The following is a 20,244-nucleotide window of genomic DNA, read 5'->3' as shown; positions in this document are numbered from 1 at the left end:
CCTTCTCAGACCTAAGAATACAAACATAAATAAGACATCATCCTTACCCTTAAAGACTTCATAATCCAGTGGGGAAGACAGACTCAATTAATTACTATATCTTTTGCTGTAACCAATCTGATGGAGGTAGGAAGGGGAGCAATGGATGCCATGGGAACAAAGGAAAACTACCTATCCCACATTTGCAGAGAGTAAGTCAGCAAGCTTTCCTGGAGGAGGTGACATTTAGGTTCAGACAATTTCAATAATACCAGAGTCCCCACCACTGCCACTGTCATCACTGGCTACAATTTATTTAATATTCAGTCTGTTCTGAGGATTCTGCTGGACCATTATTAGTTCGTGTTCACAATTCAGGAAGTCAAGGTTGTTTTCCTCATTACACATACGATAAAACAAAGCAAAAGAGGCTTCGAAAAAAGAAATGTTAAAAAGATCACATAGCTAGTAAGGAGTACAACCAAAGCTTAAACCCAACTGTGACTTCCAAATCTTCTGGTCTTCACAACACTGCCTTACAGGTCTGTGTGACTCTCAGAGGCAAGGCTGAGACTAGTGGAGGAAGTCACTGGGAGACAAATTTCAGCTAAAGAGAAGAAAGACTTTTCTAGCAGAGCTGTCCCAGAATGAGATAAGCTGCCTGGGGAGGTGGTGAGTACCAGGTCATAGAAATATCATGGAGCAAGCTGGTGACTTGGCTAAAACATTGCTTAGGGCATTCTTATCTGGAGGCAGAGGAGAGGTAAATAAGCTAACCTTCTCTAAGGAACAGTCGTTTGTGATTAAGTCCTATTAACAACAATGTTCCATTCCAAGTTTTTAGATGCTCAGTGGAAGCTGGAAGAACTCTGGGAGCATAACACCCAGACCCATGGTTCCATCTTCTTGGTGACCAGCCACTGGGAAGTGAACAATATAGGGGCCTGCTGGAGTTTTCTATAAATTAGGCTACAGAGTTATATGGTTAAGGATGCTTTCCGTTAAAGAAACAAGGACTAATTCCAGCCACTTAAGCAAAAAGGGAGTTTATAGGAAAGATCACATTTGGAAAACAAACAATTAATAGACTGGCTTTGGGAGGCAGAAAATTGGCTCTTGGCAGAAGTAATCTACTTCTGTACCATGGTGGCACTGCTGTACACCTGACTTCCAGCCTGCATCACCTAGTCCAAGTTTAAATCCTGGGGGAAGTGGCTGTTGCCCGAGTCTGGTTTCCTGTTGCTGCCCTGGCTGGCAAATCACAAAGAGAGAGCATGTGGCTCATCTGGTCTTCTGTGGGAGGAAAAAAGGCACCACTATAGTCTCATCATCTGTAATGTTGGAGGAGCATACTCTTCCCAACCCTGTCCCATCTAATCATAGGGTTAGACGCTGGGCATTCCCCCAAAGAAAATGGGCAAATGCCTACTACATTAGGAACATGGACATGCACTCTGATCTGCCTGATTCCCAGACTGGAAGAAAAGATATGGGGTATCCCTGACCACTGCTGTCTACTGCCCATTCCAAGCCCCTGTACACTGCAAACTTATTAGTCTATGTCACTCCTATAGGATGTAGCACAAAATAATAACAGAGGCACCTGGGTGGCTCAGTCAGTTGAGCGTCTGACTTTGGTTCTGGTCATGATCTCGTGGTTCTGTTTCGGATTCTGTACGTCCCTCCTTCTGCCCCTCTCCCGGTCATGCCCTGTCTGTCTGTCTCTCTCTCTCTCTCAAAAATAAAAAAACATTAAAAAAATAATAAAAATAAAAATAAAACAATAATAAAATGTTCAACAAAACAACAATATAACATTTTTAAGTTGTTATTATATGTCAGAACCCATGCTAAATTAAGTTCAATACATGTGTTTTTCTCATTTAATCCTCACAATATTGTCCTGAATTATAAGTGGACATAAGCCTGGAGCATATCTTCTTTCTCCTGTTAGCCTATGTTCTTAAAGGCCAGGAATGAAGTCTGCTTGTGAACCAGTCCTGACATCACCTCTTTTCTCTCAAGCACTTTGTTTGTAACCTCTCTGGGTTTCAGTTTCCACATCTGCAAAATGGGAATAGTAATAGCACCACCCTCATAACATTAACTTCAGTTACGTATTTTGTATTTGGTAAAGTACTTAGTTCTTGACACCAGAGTAATGTCAGCAAATGTTCTCTTGATTGTGTTTGCTTCATTGGGTGATGATGTTGTAACCTAGATGTAGGGCTATCTCTGTTCTTACTCTGCAAGCAGTAAAAAGCCAGCATCAGCACCGGGTTGATCTCAACACAGCAATACAAAATAATAATAATAATAATAATAATAATAATAATAAACTCTTTGCCAGGAATTCAAAGCCCTTCACATTTCACCGCCACCTCCCTTTATAGCCTTACCGTCACCACCTCCCCACTACATACTCTATGACTTAGCCAAACCAAACTGTCCACTATTCCCCCAGTATCCTGGGTGGATTCACAGTTCCTTTCTTTGCTTCTATATTTCCTTTTGCCCCCAACACCTGGAAAAATTCTATTCATCCAGCAAGGCTCAATTCAAATGACTTCTCCTCAATGATGCCTTTCCCCATGTGCCTCATGAAACATTAGCTATTCTCCTACAGGGTTCCGACAATGCTTATTTTAAGTGACAAGGGGAAATTTTTATTTACCACCCCCCATTCTTACCCCAACCATCTTGAAGGAGAGGTAGATTCCCAGTACAATCCTTTATTTTTCTGAGTAGGGTGATAGATGGGGGATAGAAATTTAATAAATTGAGAGAGGGTTAAACTATATTGCTTAAGGAAAGAGAGGAGCTTGGAGGATAAGATGGGGGTGTAAAATAGTGAATCAGAGGGATAGAGGAGAAAAAGGAGGACAATTGAGGCTCAGAAGACAAAGAGAATGATACCCATCAGTTTTGAATCTGGTTAAAAATCTGCAAAGAGCAGACTTTTATCCTGTAGGTGATGAAGACCCATAGATGAATCTTGATTAGGAAAGCAAGCCAGTCAGATCTGTGTGGGGGACAGTCTGGGGATTATAATAGGATGGCCTGGAGAGAAGGAAAGTGGCAATTAGAATTGTGAGCAACCACAGAGTTTCAGGAACTTGTACCTCAGCCTGGGCTGGGCTGGAGAGTACCTAGAGTGTGTGAAGGCCTGGTGGATGGTGGCATGGGGACAGAGACCTGGAGGTGACATCTCTTCCCAAGTCTAAGCAGGGCTTTGAGTAGATCTGAAGTGAGAAAAGGAGGAAGAGGGAAGAGAAGAGAACCAGAAGCCATGATTGCACTTGTCCTAGTGAGGTTATTTAATGTGCTGAAGGGAGAGTATGGAGAAGGTGGTCAGGATAGCTTCCACTGAGCTGGTGACATTTGAACACAGATTTGAAATAAGTAAGAATGAGTCATTAAGATATCTGGAGGGAGAGTATTTGGGCAGAGGAACAGCCTATACAAAAGCCCTGAGACAAGATGTACCTGGTGTGGTGAAGGAACAGTGAGGACTCCAGCATCTGGCACAGAGAAAGCAAGAGGGATGGTGGTAGGAGCTGAAGTCAGAGAGGTTGGCAGAGAAGGACCACATGGGGACTTGTAGCTTGTGGGGGGCTTTACTCTGCATCTAATAAGGACCATTTGAGGAAAGGGACATAATTTTACTTATGTTTTAGAGGATCAGCCTGGATGTTGTGTGGCAAATGGGGGTGTAAGGGGAAGATAAGGTGAGAGGTGGGCTGGGAGGATGTCAGGATGGAAATAAGACCAGGTAAGAGATTATTACAATACTTGGGACCTTGGTCCAAGCTCAAGGTAATATCAGTGGAGGTGATAAAAAGGTGTTGATTCTTAATACATTTTGAAGGTAGAGACAATGGGTTACCTATGGGTAGGAGACAGAGAGGAATAATAGGGACACCAGTGACTTCAGCCTGAACATTTCTTTCTACTGCTCTGTGTAACACATCTACATATATCTGCGGTCTCAGAGAGTGGATACTGAAGTCAGACTCGTCGACAGAAATATCTGAACTTCTCTGTGACTCAGCTTCTTCTTATGTAAAGTGGGAATTATAACAGTAGTGACTTCATAGGGTTGTTGAAAGCATTGAATGAATTAATGCATGTAAAATGTTTAGAACTGTCTCTGGCAAAAAATAAAGGCTAGATAAGTGACATAATGATTGTTCCTACTCCTAACTGTATTTTGGTAAGTGAGAAGCTTGGTTTGTCCTGTTCATACTGACTCTGACTTTGGGTATTACCCAGGTGCTCTCTAATGGGGTTTGACCTGAACCGTCACTGGCTGGATCCCTCTCCGTGGGCTCACCCTACCCTACATGGAGTGAAACAGCTCATCATCCAGATGTACAATGACCCAGTGAGTAACCAAACCCATTCAGCACCTGCTGGTTTTATGCCTTAATCTGGGAAAGGGCAGCGTTGTGCTGGGGATATCTACTAGGAGCTACAAATTAGGAGTGCAGGGTCAAACCAGGGTGGGTATTAGGCCTGCTGGTCTCATCTCTAAATGAGTAGCTTCCCCTCCCTTCACAAATACTGGGTTCAGTTGGGTTCAGGAGGTCTCATGGGATAAAGGAAATATATTGAAGCAGATTCACATTTGTCAAGGCTCTTTGGCTATAAGCAAAAGAAATACAACTTGAAATATGCAAAATAGAGAATTTATTACAAGAGTTCCAGAATACTGTAGACTGGCCCTCCTCCCCTGTAGGAGACAGGTGTCAAGTGTCACATCTAGTGACTCCCATCGCTGGAGAGTGATTCGCTCTCATTTTCTAGTTCCAGTTCCAAAAGGACCATGACTGGCCTAGTTGGGAGGACATGCTACCACTGGGCAAGTCAACTGTGGCCCCAGAGGCAAGCATATGTAAGACAGGACAGCCTCACTGGAACCACATGGTTGGACTTAGGGGCTATGGTGGTGGTGGCAGTGGTAGTGAACTTGTTCCCAGAGAAGAGGGCCTGCTATTCCAGAAAGAAGGAGAACAATGGGTGTCCATATTGAGTTTTCTCATAGGGGTAAGACTTTTAAGAAATAGAAGACATTGGGGTTTCATAGGTTAGAGAAAGCAGGATGACCATAGTCATTCTATCTCTGAAGAGCTATCAGAGAGGACAGGACAGACATCTTCTGGGTGGAGGCCAAAGGTAGAGGTAAGGCCTGTAGAGAAATAGAACTTTTTAACATTTAGAGCTGCCTGAGCCAGAGTGGGTGTAGGAGCTGTGAACTTTGCCTTACTAAAAGTGTTCACCTTGAAGCTAAGTGACACTGTCAAAATGGCGTATAGAGGAGATTCAGTTGGAAGATGCTGTAGTGAGATGGCATCTGAGTCTCTTCTAACTTTGATGACTGTGATTTCATGATCCCTTGATTTCCATAGCCCCTAAATTTTTTTCTGATCTGGCTGGTTATAGATATTCAATAACTATTGGTTGAATTGAATTGGATTAACTATGGCAAATCGTGTTATGCCAACTGTAATGTGGTTTATAGATAGAAAACAGTTATTCACTGAGGGGACTATGAGGAATGGCTTTAAAAAAAAAAGACATGGGACAGTGATAAGGTAGGAGCCATTGAACAAAATGGTATTTTAGATGAATCCCTGAGGAGAGAGGTGGGGGGTGGGGCATGGAGGAGGAACCAAAGCGAAGGGGGTTAGGTTTGCTAAAGAGAAGAGGCTTCAGCCTGCCATTGCTATCATCAATTGGAAGTCATTGGTTTGCTCACAAACAACTGGGCACTCGTCCATGCTATAGAGCATAAATCAGGCAAGAATGAGTGACAGAGATATGTAGACACTTTCTGTGCCATGAATAGGTTGCTCATCAGCTGGCTGGAACTTAATAAACACATGGGGAGGCTGAGCTCGTTGCATAAGCTGTGTTGTTCCTGACAGTCCACTCCTTTAAGTCCTAAGCAAGAACAGGGAGCACTAACCTGGGAGTCAAGGATCCCAGCTCCCTCCACCTCTTCTCTTTTCCCCACCCCTCTCTCCCTGCCCAGGCTTTTACTCCAGTCTTGCCTTCCTTCTTTCTACAAATATTTATCAAGTAGTTTCTACATACTAGGCATTGAGGCTTTTTCTAGTAGTGAACAAAACCCTAACCCTTGCAATCTGCAGGGAAATAGACATTAAGTAAGTAAATACTGGTAAATACAGATTTACAAATTGTGTGTGGAGTTACGGGGGGAGAAAAAAGCACCGAGAATGTAACCTGTGGGTAGGATGGTTATAAGTTTTGGCTTGCCTGGGGAAGTTCCCACTTATACCTGTTGTCCTAGAGTATGAACAGTGCCCCCTTTCGCTCTTAGAAGTGTCCCAGTTTGGATGATAAATTATACCGTCTCTCTACTTAAAAGCTATGTAAAAGCACTTAGCAGAGTACCTCGTGTGTAGTAGATCCTCAACAAACATTATTTGAATTGGATTAAAAGTCACATTTGACTTTAAGGGACATTGTGTCCAATTGCAGACACTGCAGTACCCAAAAGCATCTGCCCTAATAGCTTTAAATGCTTTCTACTCCTGACCTTCACTGTTGCGCACATCATCATAATCACTCAACCCAAAGCTGTGTGAACTGCCAGGACAGCTTCTGGCCTTGTTTCTAAATGCTCACAGCCTCACTCCTTCATCCCAGTGGCCTTCTGCTTGACAGAATCAGCAAGCGGGGGATCAGCAGACCCTCACTGGTGGGCAGGGACTATGCCTGTGAGCATCGTCGTTCCTCACCGAACCCCTTCAGGTTCTAGCTGGATGCTGGGAATAGTCAGAGCTGCTGTCCACCCCTAAGGAGTTCACAGCCTGGTAGAGACAGGTATGTACAGGCAGTTATTCCAGGTGCATTTATAGAGGGAGGCACAGGGGCTGTGGGAGCCCATGGAAGGAACCCAACCCAGGAGACCACACCTGAGCTGATGCGTGAAAGATTCCCAGGGCAGGGAAAGCTTTCCAGGGAAAGGAGACATCTGTGCATCTGCCTTGAGAGGGAGGCACCCTCAGGAGATTTCCAAGTCATTCAGTGTGACTAGAACTAGGAGCAGACAGAAGGGCAGAGAGGGTTATGATACAGGATGCAATTTGGACTTTTAAGCAGGGAAATGATAGAATCAGGTTCGCATTTCAGAAAGACCCCTCTGGTGTCTATAAGGGGGCCATTTTGGAGGGTCAGGGGGCCAGGCTAGAGGCTAGAGACCAGTAGAGCTTACTGCTATAGGCTTGGAGAGGAATTATGGAGGGAGATGAGGGCAGCTTAGTGCCTGGCTGATTGGATGGGAAGGGGTCTTGCATGATGCCCATCGTTTGGCCTGGACAGTGGAGTGGATGTGGTACCCTTCCTGAGATAGGAACTCAGGAGGGGCAGCGAGCCTGGGCACAAACTTTAGACATGTTGACTTTGAAGTTGAGCAAAAGTAATATGTCCAACCTACACTATGAGTCCCAGGCACGAACTCCTCTGTGTCCCCACCTGACAACAGGAGCCTGGTGTCCTGTGTTGATGATGGCATTTACTTCAAAGGCTGCTTTCCTAGCCCTTTGCTCACTAAGCCCTTTCCCCTACTCTATGGGTCTTGGAAACTAAGTGATGATCTTGACCATGGAGTGTTTCACCCAGAGGACTGTACTAGATCTCAGACATAAAGTGTTTTATGCCCCACTCCTGGGACAGCTCCCTGTGGACAGCCTGGCCTTTGTTTACCAGTTGTGATGAACTGTCCCCTAGGCAGAGTCTGGCTGATTCATCTCAGAGTCGCCAGTGCCCAGCAGGGACCCAGCTCTGAGCAGGCACTCAGTGTAAATGCTGAGCAAATGATGAAGTAAACCAGAGCCTCTGTGAGTTGGTTTTAATATGATTTCCCTGATGAAAAGAGGCAACTGGGCCGTATTACCTCTCCCCAGTCTCACCTCCCACTCAGAGTGTCCCGGATGCTGCCACCACCATCCATGTGTCCTCTTTTCCTGAAGACTCTGGTGTATGGACATAAAGCCTCTCCTAGGTTTCCCTGCAACCTGCTGAGATTGTCCTAAACTCTCAGGGACAAAACCTGAGATGGTATTACCTGCTCTGGTTCCCACGACACAGGCTTCTGGTCACCTTCACTAATATGCTCCATTCGTAGCCTCAGTGCCCACCCCATTCTACCCACCATTGAACTTAGCTTTCTCTGGCAACCCAGAGCCCCCTCAGATCCCTGGGTTTCAGTCTTCCCACCATCCAAACATGTCTTACTCGGGAGCTGCTCTTCGACATTTCATCACCTTCAGTGGTGAAGACCAGGGGAGCCAGTTCCATCTCTGCTCTATATCCAGGTTTCTCCTTTCCATTCTGAAGTTAGGTCTGAGTACTCTACCTCTTCCCCAGGTAATTAGCCCCAGAAATGACATCACCTTTCAGGTGAGAGCTCACCCCTACCCATGGAAATTTGGCTTTATCCTGGCACACGCACCATCGGCCACACAACCAGAGCCACTTGCACCCAAGAGCACACACAGGGCCCTCCTCTCTCACCTATGTCCAGTTACAATCTTAAAAAGTTAAGCCCATTTACGAATGAGCTTCCTAGGACCACCCATCTATAAGTCTCCTAATGCCTAACGATCTGAGAGGCACACCCAGAGAAGTGTTCGGCAAAGATAAACAAAAAAGCAGGTATTGCTTTAAAATGCTCAGTTAATTGAATGAAATGCACATTTCTCCATGCATGGGCAAGACCCTCTGTAACCTCTGGGGTCATAGAGATTAATGGGGCAGGATCTCAGGTCAGGAAGAACTCATAATCTGATGGGAAGTCCAGACTCTTAAGAACAATTTTAATCCAAGGCAGCCAGGAAGGTGTGCTATGGTAGAGAAAATGCAATGCTTTGGAAATATGGGGTTGGGAGAGATTCATCCAATATGTGTGGTGTCTGAAGGATAGTGTTCTCAAGGATTTTGGACTGGGCCTCTAGCAATGGTGGCTGTAGTTTAGGGGTGAGGGAGGTTACAGGGAAAGGGGAGAGGGCATTCCAGGGAAAGCTCTCACAGAAGTGAGAGAGGCCTCAGCTGCTGAGCTGGTATGCAGGATTTATGACAGGCAGCGCAAGAGGGCAGTGTGAGAGGCAGATGGGAAGAAGCTCATGGGTGAGTTTGAACATGGAGCAAAGGAATTTGGCTTCTTCCTATGGCCCTGTGCTCTCTTCTCATGAAAATCAAAGTCTTAGGCCCTATTTTGCATTGATTTTTGATTGAATTAAAAAAAAATCAAAGCTATGGAACAAAACGCCACTTGTTAGGAATATTCCAAGCACACACCCTCTCTCAATCCTAAGAATCAGTGTAGTCAAAGGAGAGCCATCAAAAACATTTGAGCAAGGGAGACAGAGATCAATGAATAGTATTTCCATCCACTCAGTCCCCCAATTTAAAAACTTAAGTCATTCTAAAATTTAAATCCAACTGGATCTCTCCCCGCCTGATTAAGACTTTTCAATGACTCCCTATTGCTTGTGGAATAAAGGCCAACGTTCCAGGAGTGCTATTCAAAGACATACCTCATGCATATCCAGCACGTAACAGAGAACATGGCACCAGAGAGAATATTATGTTGAATGACATACGCTTTAGAAACTTACGAAAGCTGCAGTGTGGAGAGTGGATCAAAGGAGATGAGACGAAACGAAAGGAGAGTCCCGTTCAGTGCTTATTCCAGTAGTGCAGGTGAAGGACAATGAGATCTGAACTGGAGAGTGGTGAGCACAGCTGCTAAGAAGACTCCCTAAGGACTGACAGTGGGAGGTGAGTGGGTCCCCTCCTGCTCTTTCTTTTGCCCCCCGAGTTCCAAGAACCCAAGGGTTGCTTTTGCGAGGGGCTCCTATGCTCCAGGGGTGGGGGGCAGGGGGTGGTGGTGGGGATTCCTCCTTTCTCCTGGAGAACGGCCTGTGTTGCTATAACAACTTGGCTGTAGCTCTTAGACAGATCTGTTTCCTTAAATCATTTAAGGAAAATTAGCTGCCATAACAACATGGAGCAGTTTTTAAAATAGAGCAACACAGGGCCGGGTTGTTTTTTTTTGTTTTTTTTTTTTCCTTGCTTGCCTCCTGTAGTCCTCAAGATAAGCTGCTCTCTTTCTGTCAAATAAATAAATAAGTTATAACACATCTGCATGACAAACAGAGCAGCCGGTGGCATGGTCATCTAACACACACAGAACCGGCACTCATTCATACTACACGGAAAACACACACACACACACTCACACAGTCACACAATGTGGAGATGTGCAGAAAATGCCTACATTCACATACCGAAAACAGAAAATATATGCATAAAAGCACCATGGACACGGTGCATACAAGACAGACACATAGATAGGTGTCAAGTTATACGTGATCACACATGGAACATACACACAAACACACAGCTAGGCAGTCTCCCCACCTAGTCAAAATGGCAGGAAGCAGCCCTTGAGGTCTGCTCTTCGCATGGGCAGAGGTTTCACCGGGTCGCCAGACCAGAAGGCCCTGAGACGGTAGCTCCTCACTAGAAACCAGGGGGTGCCTGTGTGTTCATATCTGACAGCCTGGGAGAGGAGCCTTGCTGATGGAAAGGGTAAACCCACCTTGGCAAGCAGGGGGGTAGAAGGTTGGGGGCACTCCATCCCCACGCACATACATACTTAGGGGCAAACCAGGAAAGGAGGCCACAGCCATGGCCTTGGGCTGGGAAAATACTCCCCCTGTGGCAGGGTGCTTATCACCCCCGAGGAGGAGGCTGTACCACATCCCTAGGGCATTTGTAGACTGTCTCCCTGAGGCCTCAGGAGCTCTGGACTGTAGGTTCCCAAGCTTTTGTTGCATCCACATGTCTCTGGCTATATTACCCCAAAGATCCCTTGCAGGGAGCAGCTAAAGCCTGTGAAGAGAGACTGAGAATACTAGCCACCGCCCACCAGAGTGGCAGAACCACTAATTTGCTTGGTGCTCTTAGGCAAGTCTCTTCCCTTCTCTGGGCCTTTCACTCCCCACACCCGCTCCCACCCCACCTCACCCCACCCCAGTCTATACACTGTAGGGGTTGAAGGATAGACTCCCCAGGGCCCATCTGGCTCCAACAGTCTTTGTCTCTGCATCATCTTAGAGTTGTCTGTTGGTTGTGAAGGCTCCCCTGATGGGTGAGATTTCCATGACAAGGTACAAAAGTCTGGCTGCTGCCAGAGAAGGACAGCCTGGAGTGAATGCCTCTGAAGGTGCTTAGTACATGGAAGATGTTCTGTAAGCATTTGTTTCCTGAGCCTCAGTGTGTCCATCAGGTAGAAGGGAAGAATAAGCCCTGGCCTGTTTACCCACGGGATGGAGAGAGAGATCCGATGTATGCGAATGTAAAGCATTTTATCAAGGTGAAGAAGGACTATTGCCCTGGGTAGGGTGAAGAGAAATGCCCTGTTGAAGTGTCCAGACTACAGCCAGCTGCCAGAAGTTTCACAAGGGATAGACTAGATGTACTCACACCACAGCCATAGATCACACACGCCAGCTATCTTTCCACACCTACCAACATGGCCCAGGAAATCAGTAAATAGCCACCAGGGGAAAGGTTCAATGTGGAAGTAAAGAATGAAGGTAAATATAATACTGTACGGGGGCTCTGAGAACATAAGGGACTTTGGGTTCATGAAAGTTTTACAGTTTTTTCCTACAATAGTCTGAGACGGTTTTGAAACTTTAAGAAATTTTAAGGGAAAATCATTATTTTTCTAAAGGGCAACTTCTCCCATCTGTGATAAAAGGCATGGTTTTTCTATCTCTCTAGATCATAACTTTGACTCTGGCAGCAAGCAAGGTAGAAAGGGATCTCTCACTTCAGAGTAATATTCCTGTCAGGGTGGTTGTTTCCTTCAATTTCTCTAACATCTTTTCATCCTGAAAGACTCTGGATACTTCTCATCAAGTAACTAGGTACATATTGTTTCAATGGCATGGAGATCAGCAAAGCTTCCAGAAGTTTCCCTTTGAGCCAGCTCAACTAAACTCTTGTATCTCATTTTCCTTATTTGTAAACTGGGATTAGCAATGCCCATCCCATGGGATTTCTCTCAGGATAAGATAATATGTATATAAATAGCCGTCAATGGTAGGTATATGAGAAATGGAGCCACTAGTATTTTATGCATTTGGCCGTTACAGCACTTACCTCACTGTTCCCACTGTCCCCAGCTCCCATACCCCACCACAGACTGTGATTCCATTGAGGTCTTAACTTCACCTTAGCCATTTGTGATCCCTGATACCCAGGGCACAGGCCTTCCATGAATGTGTGTTGGGTGAGAGAGAGAGGAAAGACAGGCAGGGAAGAAGAAATCTGCTCAGCAAGACCTAGAATTAACATCTGAACAGGGTTGTGAAGAATGGATGGGAATTTGCTGAGTCAAGAGCAGGAAGAGTATTTCAAGTCAAGAGACACACTAAGTCACTCTCCAAATCCTACTTAATCCTCAGAACCCACCCCTAGGCCCGCTTTCTCTAAGATTTCCCTGAATGCTTTGGCCCACAAAGGTTTTTGTTGCTTTGTTCTTCTACCATCAGACTTGCTTCTTTCATCTAGTAGTTTATTCCATAAACACACAGGGGGTGTATTCTGTAGGCTTGGTGCCATAGTAGCATCTCCTCTGACTTCCTCTGGATTCCAGTTTCTCAGCTAAATTGCAAACCCTATCAGAGCCAAGGATCTGCCTTTACCTCCCTGCTCCCCTCGGCAGGGCTGGCCACTCACTGGTAGCTCAGTGAGAACCTCTTCAGCACTGATTAAAATGCAGTCTCTCTAGAGGGTGGTTGTTAGGATTTCTATATGCATCCCACAGCGCTGGGTACACCCCTGGTTAAGCACACATCCTGCTGTGTTCTTGTGGTGGTTTTCCTGCCTCCTTTAGACTGAGCTTCTCAAGGACAGAAATTCTGTCTTTTTCAGCTTATACCTCAGTTACCTGGCAGGGACCCACCCTTACTTAGTAGGCCCTTGATGAACGTTTAGGGAAATCTTGTTAGCCACCTCATCTGACACAGTGTTTCCCAGAACGATAGCACGAAAGCATCCCAGGGAAATCCATGGCACCCTCAACTTTCAAACCCCTACACTTCTCTCTCACTGTATTGCATTTCTGTTGACTTACCTTCTTTCCTTCATTTTTTGCCCCTGCTGATCCCTTGTCACTAAGAGCTCCCATGTATGGAATTTTGTTCTCAAGCTTACAAATTCAGAAATTCTAGAATGTTAGAATCTAGTCATGTAGGATCTGCTACCAATATCTGTTTAACTTACCCTGATTTCTAAATTAGACCAAGCTTCCTTCTCCATTTTCCCTATCCCATGATCACCCAATTATCCAGCCACAATGAGCTGAAAAGGAGTCTCTGTGGACAGTCCCAGAATAATCTCTTTTCACTTACCCTTCTCCTCTGGTATGTTATCTCTTCCAGGAGTTCCCAGTAACCTATCCCATCCATTTCTCACCCCCCCAGCAAACTCCTCCCCTTAGGGCCCTGGTTTGAGCAGGTTAGGATCAGCATACAGCCTGTTACCACCTTAGACTCTCAGCCTGACCATCCTATTACTACGTACAAGTCACATTTAAGATGTTTTGTGTTCGATGTGTGAGGAACTTCTCAGAGCGTTATTTTTGGCTGTTGCTGTTGGGAGGCTCTCGAGCCCAGGAAGAATTCATGCTGGTACATCAAATAGCATATTGCATTTCAGAAATTGGCCTTAGCCATGGGAAATCAAGTAAGCCAGATGCCTAATTAGTCCATTATTTACCGTGGTGGAGAGAGCTGAATTCTGATGAAAGGAACCAGACTAATCACTGCTTCCAGCAAGAGGTGAACTGTTTAACCTTTCATCCAGAAATTGCCCCTATCCTCCAGAAGTTCTGATGCCCACAGTCCTGGTCCAAGCCCTGTCCTGGTCCCAGGTGTCTGGCTGTGAGACGTCTTATCAGCCCGGACACAGCCTGACCTTCTGGCCAATGAGGCTTCGTGCTATCCCACTCAGCAAGCCATTCCAGGTTCATATTCTTGTTCTCACTCCAAGACTAGTAAAGTATATAGATAAAAGAGTAACTTCCCTGCAATCTTCAAAAGAAAAAGGTTGTTCATTTATCCATTCAAAAAACATTTTCAGAGCCCAGGCGCCGTATACTGGAAGACAAAGGCAAACAGGAAACAGTCGCTTCCCTCAAGGAACCGATGATCCAGAATAGAGAGTGGTTTTCAAACTGTTTTCAGAAAAACCGCAAGAGGTCTGGGGCTCCCATGGGTAGCTCCTCTCCATTTTCACCTGCACGGTAGAATTTTGTGATTAAGGGCTCAGGTTCAGGCCTGGGGTTTAAATCTCATTTCAACATTCTATAGCTTTGCTATCTTGGGCACGTCCTTTACCTTTGCAAGCAGCTGCTTCCTCCTTTGTAAGAGGTTGTTGTGAGGGTTAACAGAAGTGATTCCTGTGACTTGCTGAAGGCACTTTGTCAGGGATAGATATTCTCAACAGATGTTAACCTTTATCAGTTTATGACAAACGTGTTTGAATAAAGGATTCCATGGCCAGAGAAAGTTCACAAACCCCTGGTCTAGGACTTCCGCCTCAGGCTGAGGACCGCAGGCCAGGGTATTGAGCACTATGACAGGCGAGGGGCCTGGGTGCCACGTGGGAGAAACAGGTCATCGCCACTGGACTTGGGGTCAGGCCAGGCTTTCTGGGGAAGGTGACCTCCGAGGTGAGTTTTGAAGATAGACGAGGAGCTGTTTAGACAGACTGGGGAAGTGTTACAGGCGGAGGGAACAGCGTGTGTGAGCATACACCTATCAGGTGACTACACTCAGAATCCTAAGGAGTTTGGTGAGCTGGACTGGGGGAGCATATGGAGAAGAAGTGGGAGGTGAGGAGAGGGGATAGGCAGAAGCCAGTCATAAAGCCCAGGAAGCTTGGGCTTTATCCTGAAATCCAGGGAGCTCCCTATTAGGGAGTAGAAAGGACACAGAATTCAAAAGGGAGAGGAAAAAAAAAATGTTACTCTGACTTTCTGGGGTTTTAAATACATTGTTCTGTTTGTAGCCTTGAGCCAGCAATTGTAGTACTACAAACCTAGACTAAAATAATTTGAAGTGTGAATAATGATTTATGCAAAAAAAAAGTCCACCAAATCATTATTTATAAATAGTGAAAAACCAAGAAAAAAATCCAAATGCCTAACAGTGGGAAACTGATTAAGTGAATCACGATACATTCGTATAATGGATGTTTATGAAGAGTGTACAATATTATAAAAATGCTTATGCTATAATTTTAAATGAAAAGAATCAGAAGACAAAATTACATGTGTATTATGTGTTAAGACATATAACAACTAGGTTTAACACACACACAAAGGAATGGATGTAAAGTAGATGTTAACAGTGGCATTTCTGGGTACTAGGGTTGTTTCCTTCCTCTCTGCTTTTGTATATTTCCCAGCAATTTTCCACAAGTATATTTTAACTTTAAAACTGGAAAAAAAATGTATGGAATGAGGAGGGAGGCTGGCCCCCCAGATATGAGGAGGGACCTCATTTTATAAAATAAAATAAAATAAAATAACCCTCAGAGACAGCTACTTGGTGCTGGGCCAGTCCCTAGGATTAGAGCCTGAGGAAGCCAGCCCAGCCCACATTAGAGAAGGACACTGGGTCAGTTGATACCTATCTATGCATCTGTCTTCTGACTAGCCATCCTTTTGTCTGTCTTTCCACGCAACCATCCATCCATTGTACCTCTACTACCCTTTGCTCACAACTCCTATCCCAGAGGCACCCACGTCCAGGCTTCTAACATCCTAGGAAGTCTGCCAACTCTTGGCCCTCTTGGTAAGTGTAACAGGGACCTCACCACCCCAGAGCAAACCTCAGATTGTGCTCTTTCTTCCTACTTTGTTCTCATTCTGCTAAGTACCTTGGCCTTTAAGCACCACCCTGTAAGCAGGAAGGACAGGGGGCAGACCCTTTACTCTCCTAGGGACTTAGAGCAAGGACTGAGCAGTTAGCTGGACCAGCCTCCAGCTCCTGCACTACCTACCATCTCACCTCTCTCAGACTCTGTGGCCCGATCTGTGAAATGGGGTAATAGTCTTTCCTCATAGAGGCATTATAAGGTTAGAAAATGACACTACACGTAGTGTGGTATTTTCTAAGGCTGGTAAATTATAAGCACCCGATAAATGTTAGCATTTATTCTTATTATAAACTCAAATCTAGTAGTATACGGTAACTGATATTTCAATGTTAATTTCACAATTTCGATGTTAATTTCAGAACATTATCACCATCTATAAACTGTAGTGTTTAAAAAATAGCTATAGCTCTGGTTATTAAAAGAGCATTGCAAGTAGGTCTTAAAAGAGAGCAAGCCCTCACTTTTCTCTGGGCTTCTCTGACCACTCCCCAACTCCCTCCCATCTGTGAGTCTTTTCTTCAGCTTGAGCTAATACCTTTAATTGCATGACAGTAAACTCAGTTCCAGGGGTGAGAGCCTTTCTCTCTCAGGGCTTCCTGTATTGGTCCATTCTAATCCATTCTGGGTGAATTTTGCAGTTTAACCTTCAGAAGGCAAGAAGGCAAGATTTCTGTCACTTCTAGGGTTTGGGTATGTGCGCATGTCTGTGTATAATCCCTAAGGGATGACATCAGCAAGGATGGTTCCAAAATGAATGCCGGAAACGTGACCCTCAGGAACCCTCCGGGGCAATTCCAGACCCTGAGTATGGCCTGGAGCTGCTTTCAGGGGCTGAGGCTCAGGACCTGGGCTTGCTGGAAGGTGGAGTTTGGACCCTGATTGGCAGCTAAGTCTACTTGACAGAAATGGCCTCTCTCTGGCTGTGTCTACAGGGCCTGTGGAGGCTAAAGCTTTTCTTTAAACTCCTGGCACGACCAGCACACACACTCAGCAGTCAGAAAAGTTGACTTACTCAGGCTCCCATTCACAAATGGATACTTTCTTTCTGCTGGAGTTTAGCTCCAGGCTGTAACCTTGAAAAATCCTCTACCTGCCAAGGCATGTTCTTTAATAGACATCTTTGCCATGTGACTGGGTTTTCTGGAGTGGATGGGACAAATGAAGACAACTTTTCAGGACCTTGGGGTGGGGGTGGGAGTAGGAAAGAGGGAAGGCGCTGTTATTTATTGAGCAGGTATTAAGTGCTTAGTCATTGTCTCATGTAATCCATAGAACAACCATATGAAATGGGCATCATTATCCCTGTTTCTCAGGTGAGGAAACTGAGGCTCAAAGTGAATGACACCTTCCACAACTCCCCACCCCAACCATAATCTCCCCTGTTGCACACATTTATCACTCCACAGCACACTGATTGGTTTATGTGTTTGTTTTCTCTACTTGGCTGTGAACTCCTTGAAGGATAAAACTGTATCTCTCACCTCTGCGGTCTCTTGCCCAGGGCACAGTACCTAACACATTAGTAAAGTGTCAGTCGCAAGAAGGAACAAATGAAAAGCGGTCAGAACCTGCAAGGTCATGGCAACTGGTAGTAGCAGTTGGAAACAGAACATCCGCAGGAGCCCAGGGCCGACTTCTGTAGTGCCTCAGGTGAGCTGCTCCCCAGGGGAAGAGCAGCCTGCAGGAGGCTCAACATTTCCCAGGTGGTCTCCTCTTTCATTTTTAAAACACATGTAAATGGAGAACCTAGAAGAGAGGCATTCTACTGATTTACTTTTTTCTTGAATATGATGACACCTTTTAGTAGCAAATGTTCAGAATCGTCCCCATTGTCTTGATTCTGTTGATGTTGTAAATGGAATTCCAGATTTAGTCCATTACTTTGGATACCCTGCCCCTCCCTGAGGAGCACTTAGTTTGAGAAGTCCAAAATGAACTCCATGGGTTGAACATGACAGGTGAATTAGGAGTCGGGGTCTTATTAAAAAAAAAAAATTAAAAAAAATTTTTAATGTTCATTTATTTTTAAGAAAGAGAGACACACAGAGAGACAGAGTGTGAGCAGGGGAGAGGAAGAGAGAAGGACACACAGAATCTGAAGCGGGCTCCAGGCTCTGAGCTATCAACACAGAACCCGATGTAGGACTCAAACTCACAGACCACAAGACCATGACCTGAGCCAAAGTCGGATGCTTAACCGGCTGAGCCACCCAGGTGCCCCAGAAGTTGAGGTCTTAAATGGGGCTGGCTGATACCAATGCAGTCAAGAGGTTTGCACCTCAGGATGTCTCCTCTTTATCCACAGGGTGTGGGCACCACCTGAGGATGTCCACATTCCTAACCTCTGATTTGGCCACTTTTGACCTTGAATTAGTAACTTAATTCCGGCCTTCTGGGGCCTCAGAGCTTACTTTGCCCTTTGTGGAGCCAGAGAAACTCAAGCTGCAAAAACCAAAGAGGTGCTCCAAACTAATCTTCCATAGGAAGAGAATATATAGAGAGAACACATAAGCCCAGGGCAGGAAACTGGCTTGCCCACGGTTGCACAGTGAGAGTACTGTGGAGCTGGGACTCACACTCAGGTCCTCATGACTTGTGTCAGATTGGAGCACATGGACTGTAGGCCAGGGATGAATCCCTAGCACATGGGTCTTGTTATAATTATTTTCACTAATTTGTCACAGAAATGTATAGTTTTCAGAGCACAGTCACATACAAGCATTCATTTGATGGTGGCTGCAGTGTCGTGAGGTAGAGATGATGTGTTTTGTTTTGCAAATGGGGAAACTAAGGCCTACAATTATTAAGTAATTTTCTGAAGAGACAGAGTCAGGGTTTAATTTTCATTCTTCCGAGTCCAGATGGCCCTCAGTCCAGCCCAGGGCCAAGCACAGAAATATCAAAGGAAGAAGAGAGCAGGAGGAACAGGAAAAAAGGTTATGGCTCTTTTCTTCCTTTCAAAACACCCACATTCAGTGTCCTCTCACAGACCTCCAAGGTTTCCCCAAAAGCCTCTGAAGGAGGGTAGAGCATGAGTGGGTGAGGGAGGGAGCTCAGGGTCCAAGCAATGGGCAGGGCCAACTCAAGGCTAAAAAGTTGCCTTGCAGAAGTAGCAGGCTCAAGGCCAGAACAAGTCAAATCCTGAGGAACAAAGGGCCAGCCAGTGGGTTGGATGGCTACAGGCAGAGAAAGGGCAGAGAGACTTTCTGTGGGCATCGGTAGGAGAGATGACAGTTAAGACAAGAAATATTACATGGGCAAAGGCACATAGGAAGAAGAGAATAGCAGGAAGGAGGTGGGTCTGGCTGATGTAGGATGTCCCTTTGGGGAAGGAATGGATTTTTTAAAAAGTCATCAGATTCTAAAGGGCCTCAGAACACCAGGCTGAGTGAGATATTTGAGTTTTATCATTTGGGCCAAAGGGAACTATTGGAGGTCTGTAGGCAGGGAAAGTGTGGAAAGACAAGCATTAGTTCTGATTATGCAATCAGGACCAGCGTTTAGACCTCAAAACGGTGACCCCTTTAATCTGACAGTCTGCTTTGGTATAATTTGTTAAAAATGACAAAATGTCTCATTTTCCTGCAGTTCATCTTGACCTTTCTTAATATTAGAAAGTTAATTTCAGAAGGGAAATAAATGTATTAGTGTTGTCACAGTCATAAAAAGATGAATTCTGTGCTGTCAAGCTACTCTCTGAATGAATCCATCATGCTGTAAAATGGTTACCTTCCAAAACCCAACATCTTCTCAGCTCCCTCCCTCTTTCCCTCCTTCCCTTCCTCCTTCTTTCTTTCCTCCCTTCTCTCTTCTATCCCTCACTCCTTCCATCTGCTACCATATCCACGATTATGTGCTCTAGGGAGACAGAGATAAAAGACATGGTCCCTGCTCTAAGACAAGACACACTCTAGTGTGGAAGTCAGAGAAGGAAACCAGCCATTGTATGTGTCTAAATGCCATGAAAGGAAAGAGCTGAGAGCCAAGGGGGCAAACAGAAGGGGCTATCCATTCTGCAGAGGGAACTCTTTTTAAATTAGGAAACCATGCCCATTAGTAGGACTTGGGTTGACTCTGTGATTAGGAGAAAAGACAGTAGGTAGGATCCTGAAACCTTGGATTCTGGCTGCATCTCTGAAATAGCACAGTTACTAGGTAGTGAGCGCCTTGATTGTAGTAAGTATTCCACATACATTATTTCACCTAACCTTCACATCCTTATCAAGAGCCTCGTATTGTTCCCACTTGCTCGAAAGAGGAAAAGGAGGCTCAGAGAGA

The 20,244-nt window shown here is 45.2% G+C and overlaps 1 protein-coding gene across 2 annotated transcripts in view; it reads left to right on the top strand.

The window, feature by feature from the left end:
• AGBL4 (AGBL carboxypeptidase 4) overlaps positions 1 to 20,244 on the top strand; it is a 1,479,620-nt gene that overhangs the window by 1,369,271 nt on the left and 90,105 nt on the right. For both annotated transcript variants that reach the window (XM_043574931.1, XM_043574930.1), the window contains exon 9: positions 4,252 to 4,363. In XM_043574931.1, the coding sequence (XP_043430866.1) occupies positions 4,252 to 4,363 (112 nt within the window). The remainder of the gene's footprint in view (positions 1 to 4,251; positions 4,364 to 20,244) is intronic.

The sequence above is a fragment of the Prionailurus bengalensis genome, chromosome C1 (genome assembly GCF_016509475.1).
Source record: "Prionailurus bengalensis isolate Pbe53 chromosome C1, Fcat_Pben_1.1_paternal_pri, whole genome shotgun sequence".
Classification (NCBI taxonomy): Eukaryota; Metazoa; Chordata; class Mammalia; order Carnivora; family Felidae; genus Prionailurus; species Prionailurus bengalensis.
Note: the sequence above shows the minus strand (reverse complement) of the source record. Positions and strands in the feature narration are given on the sequence as shown.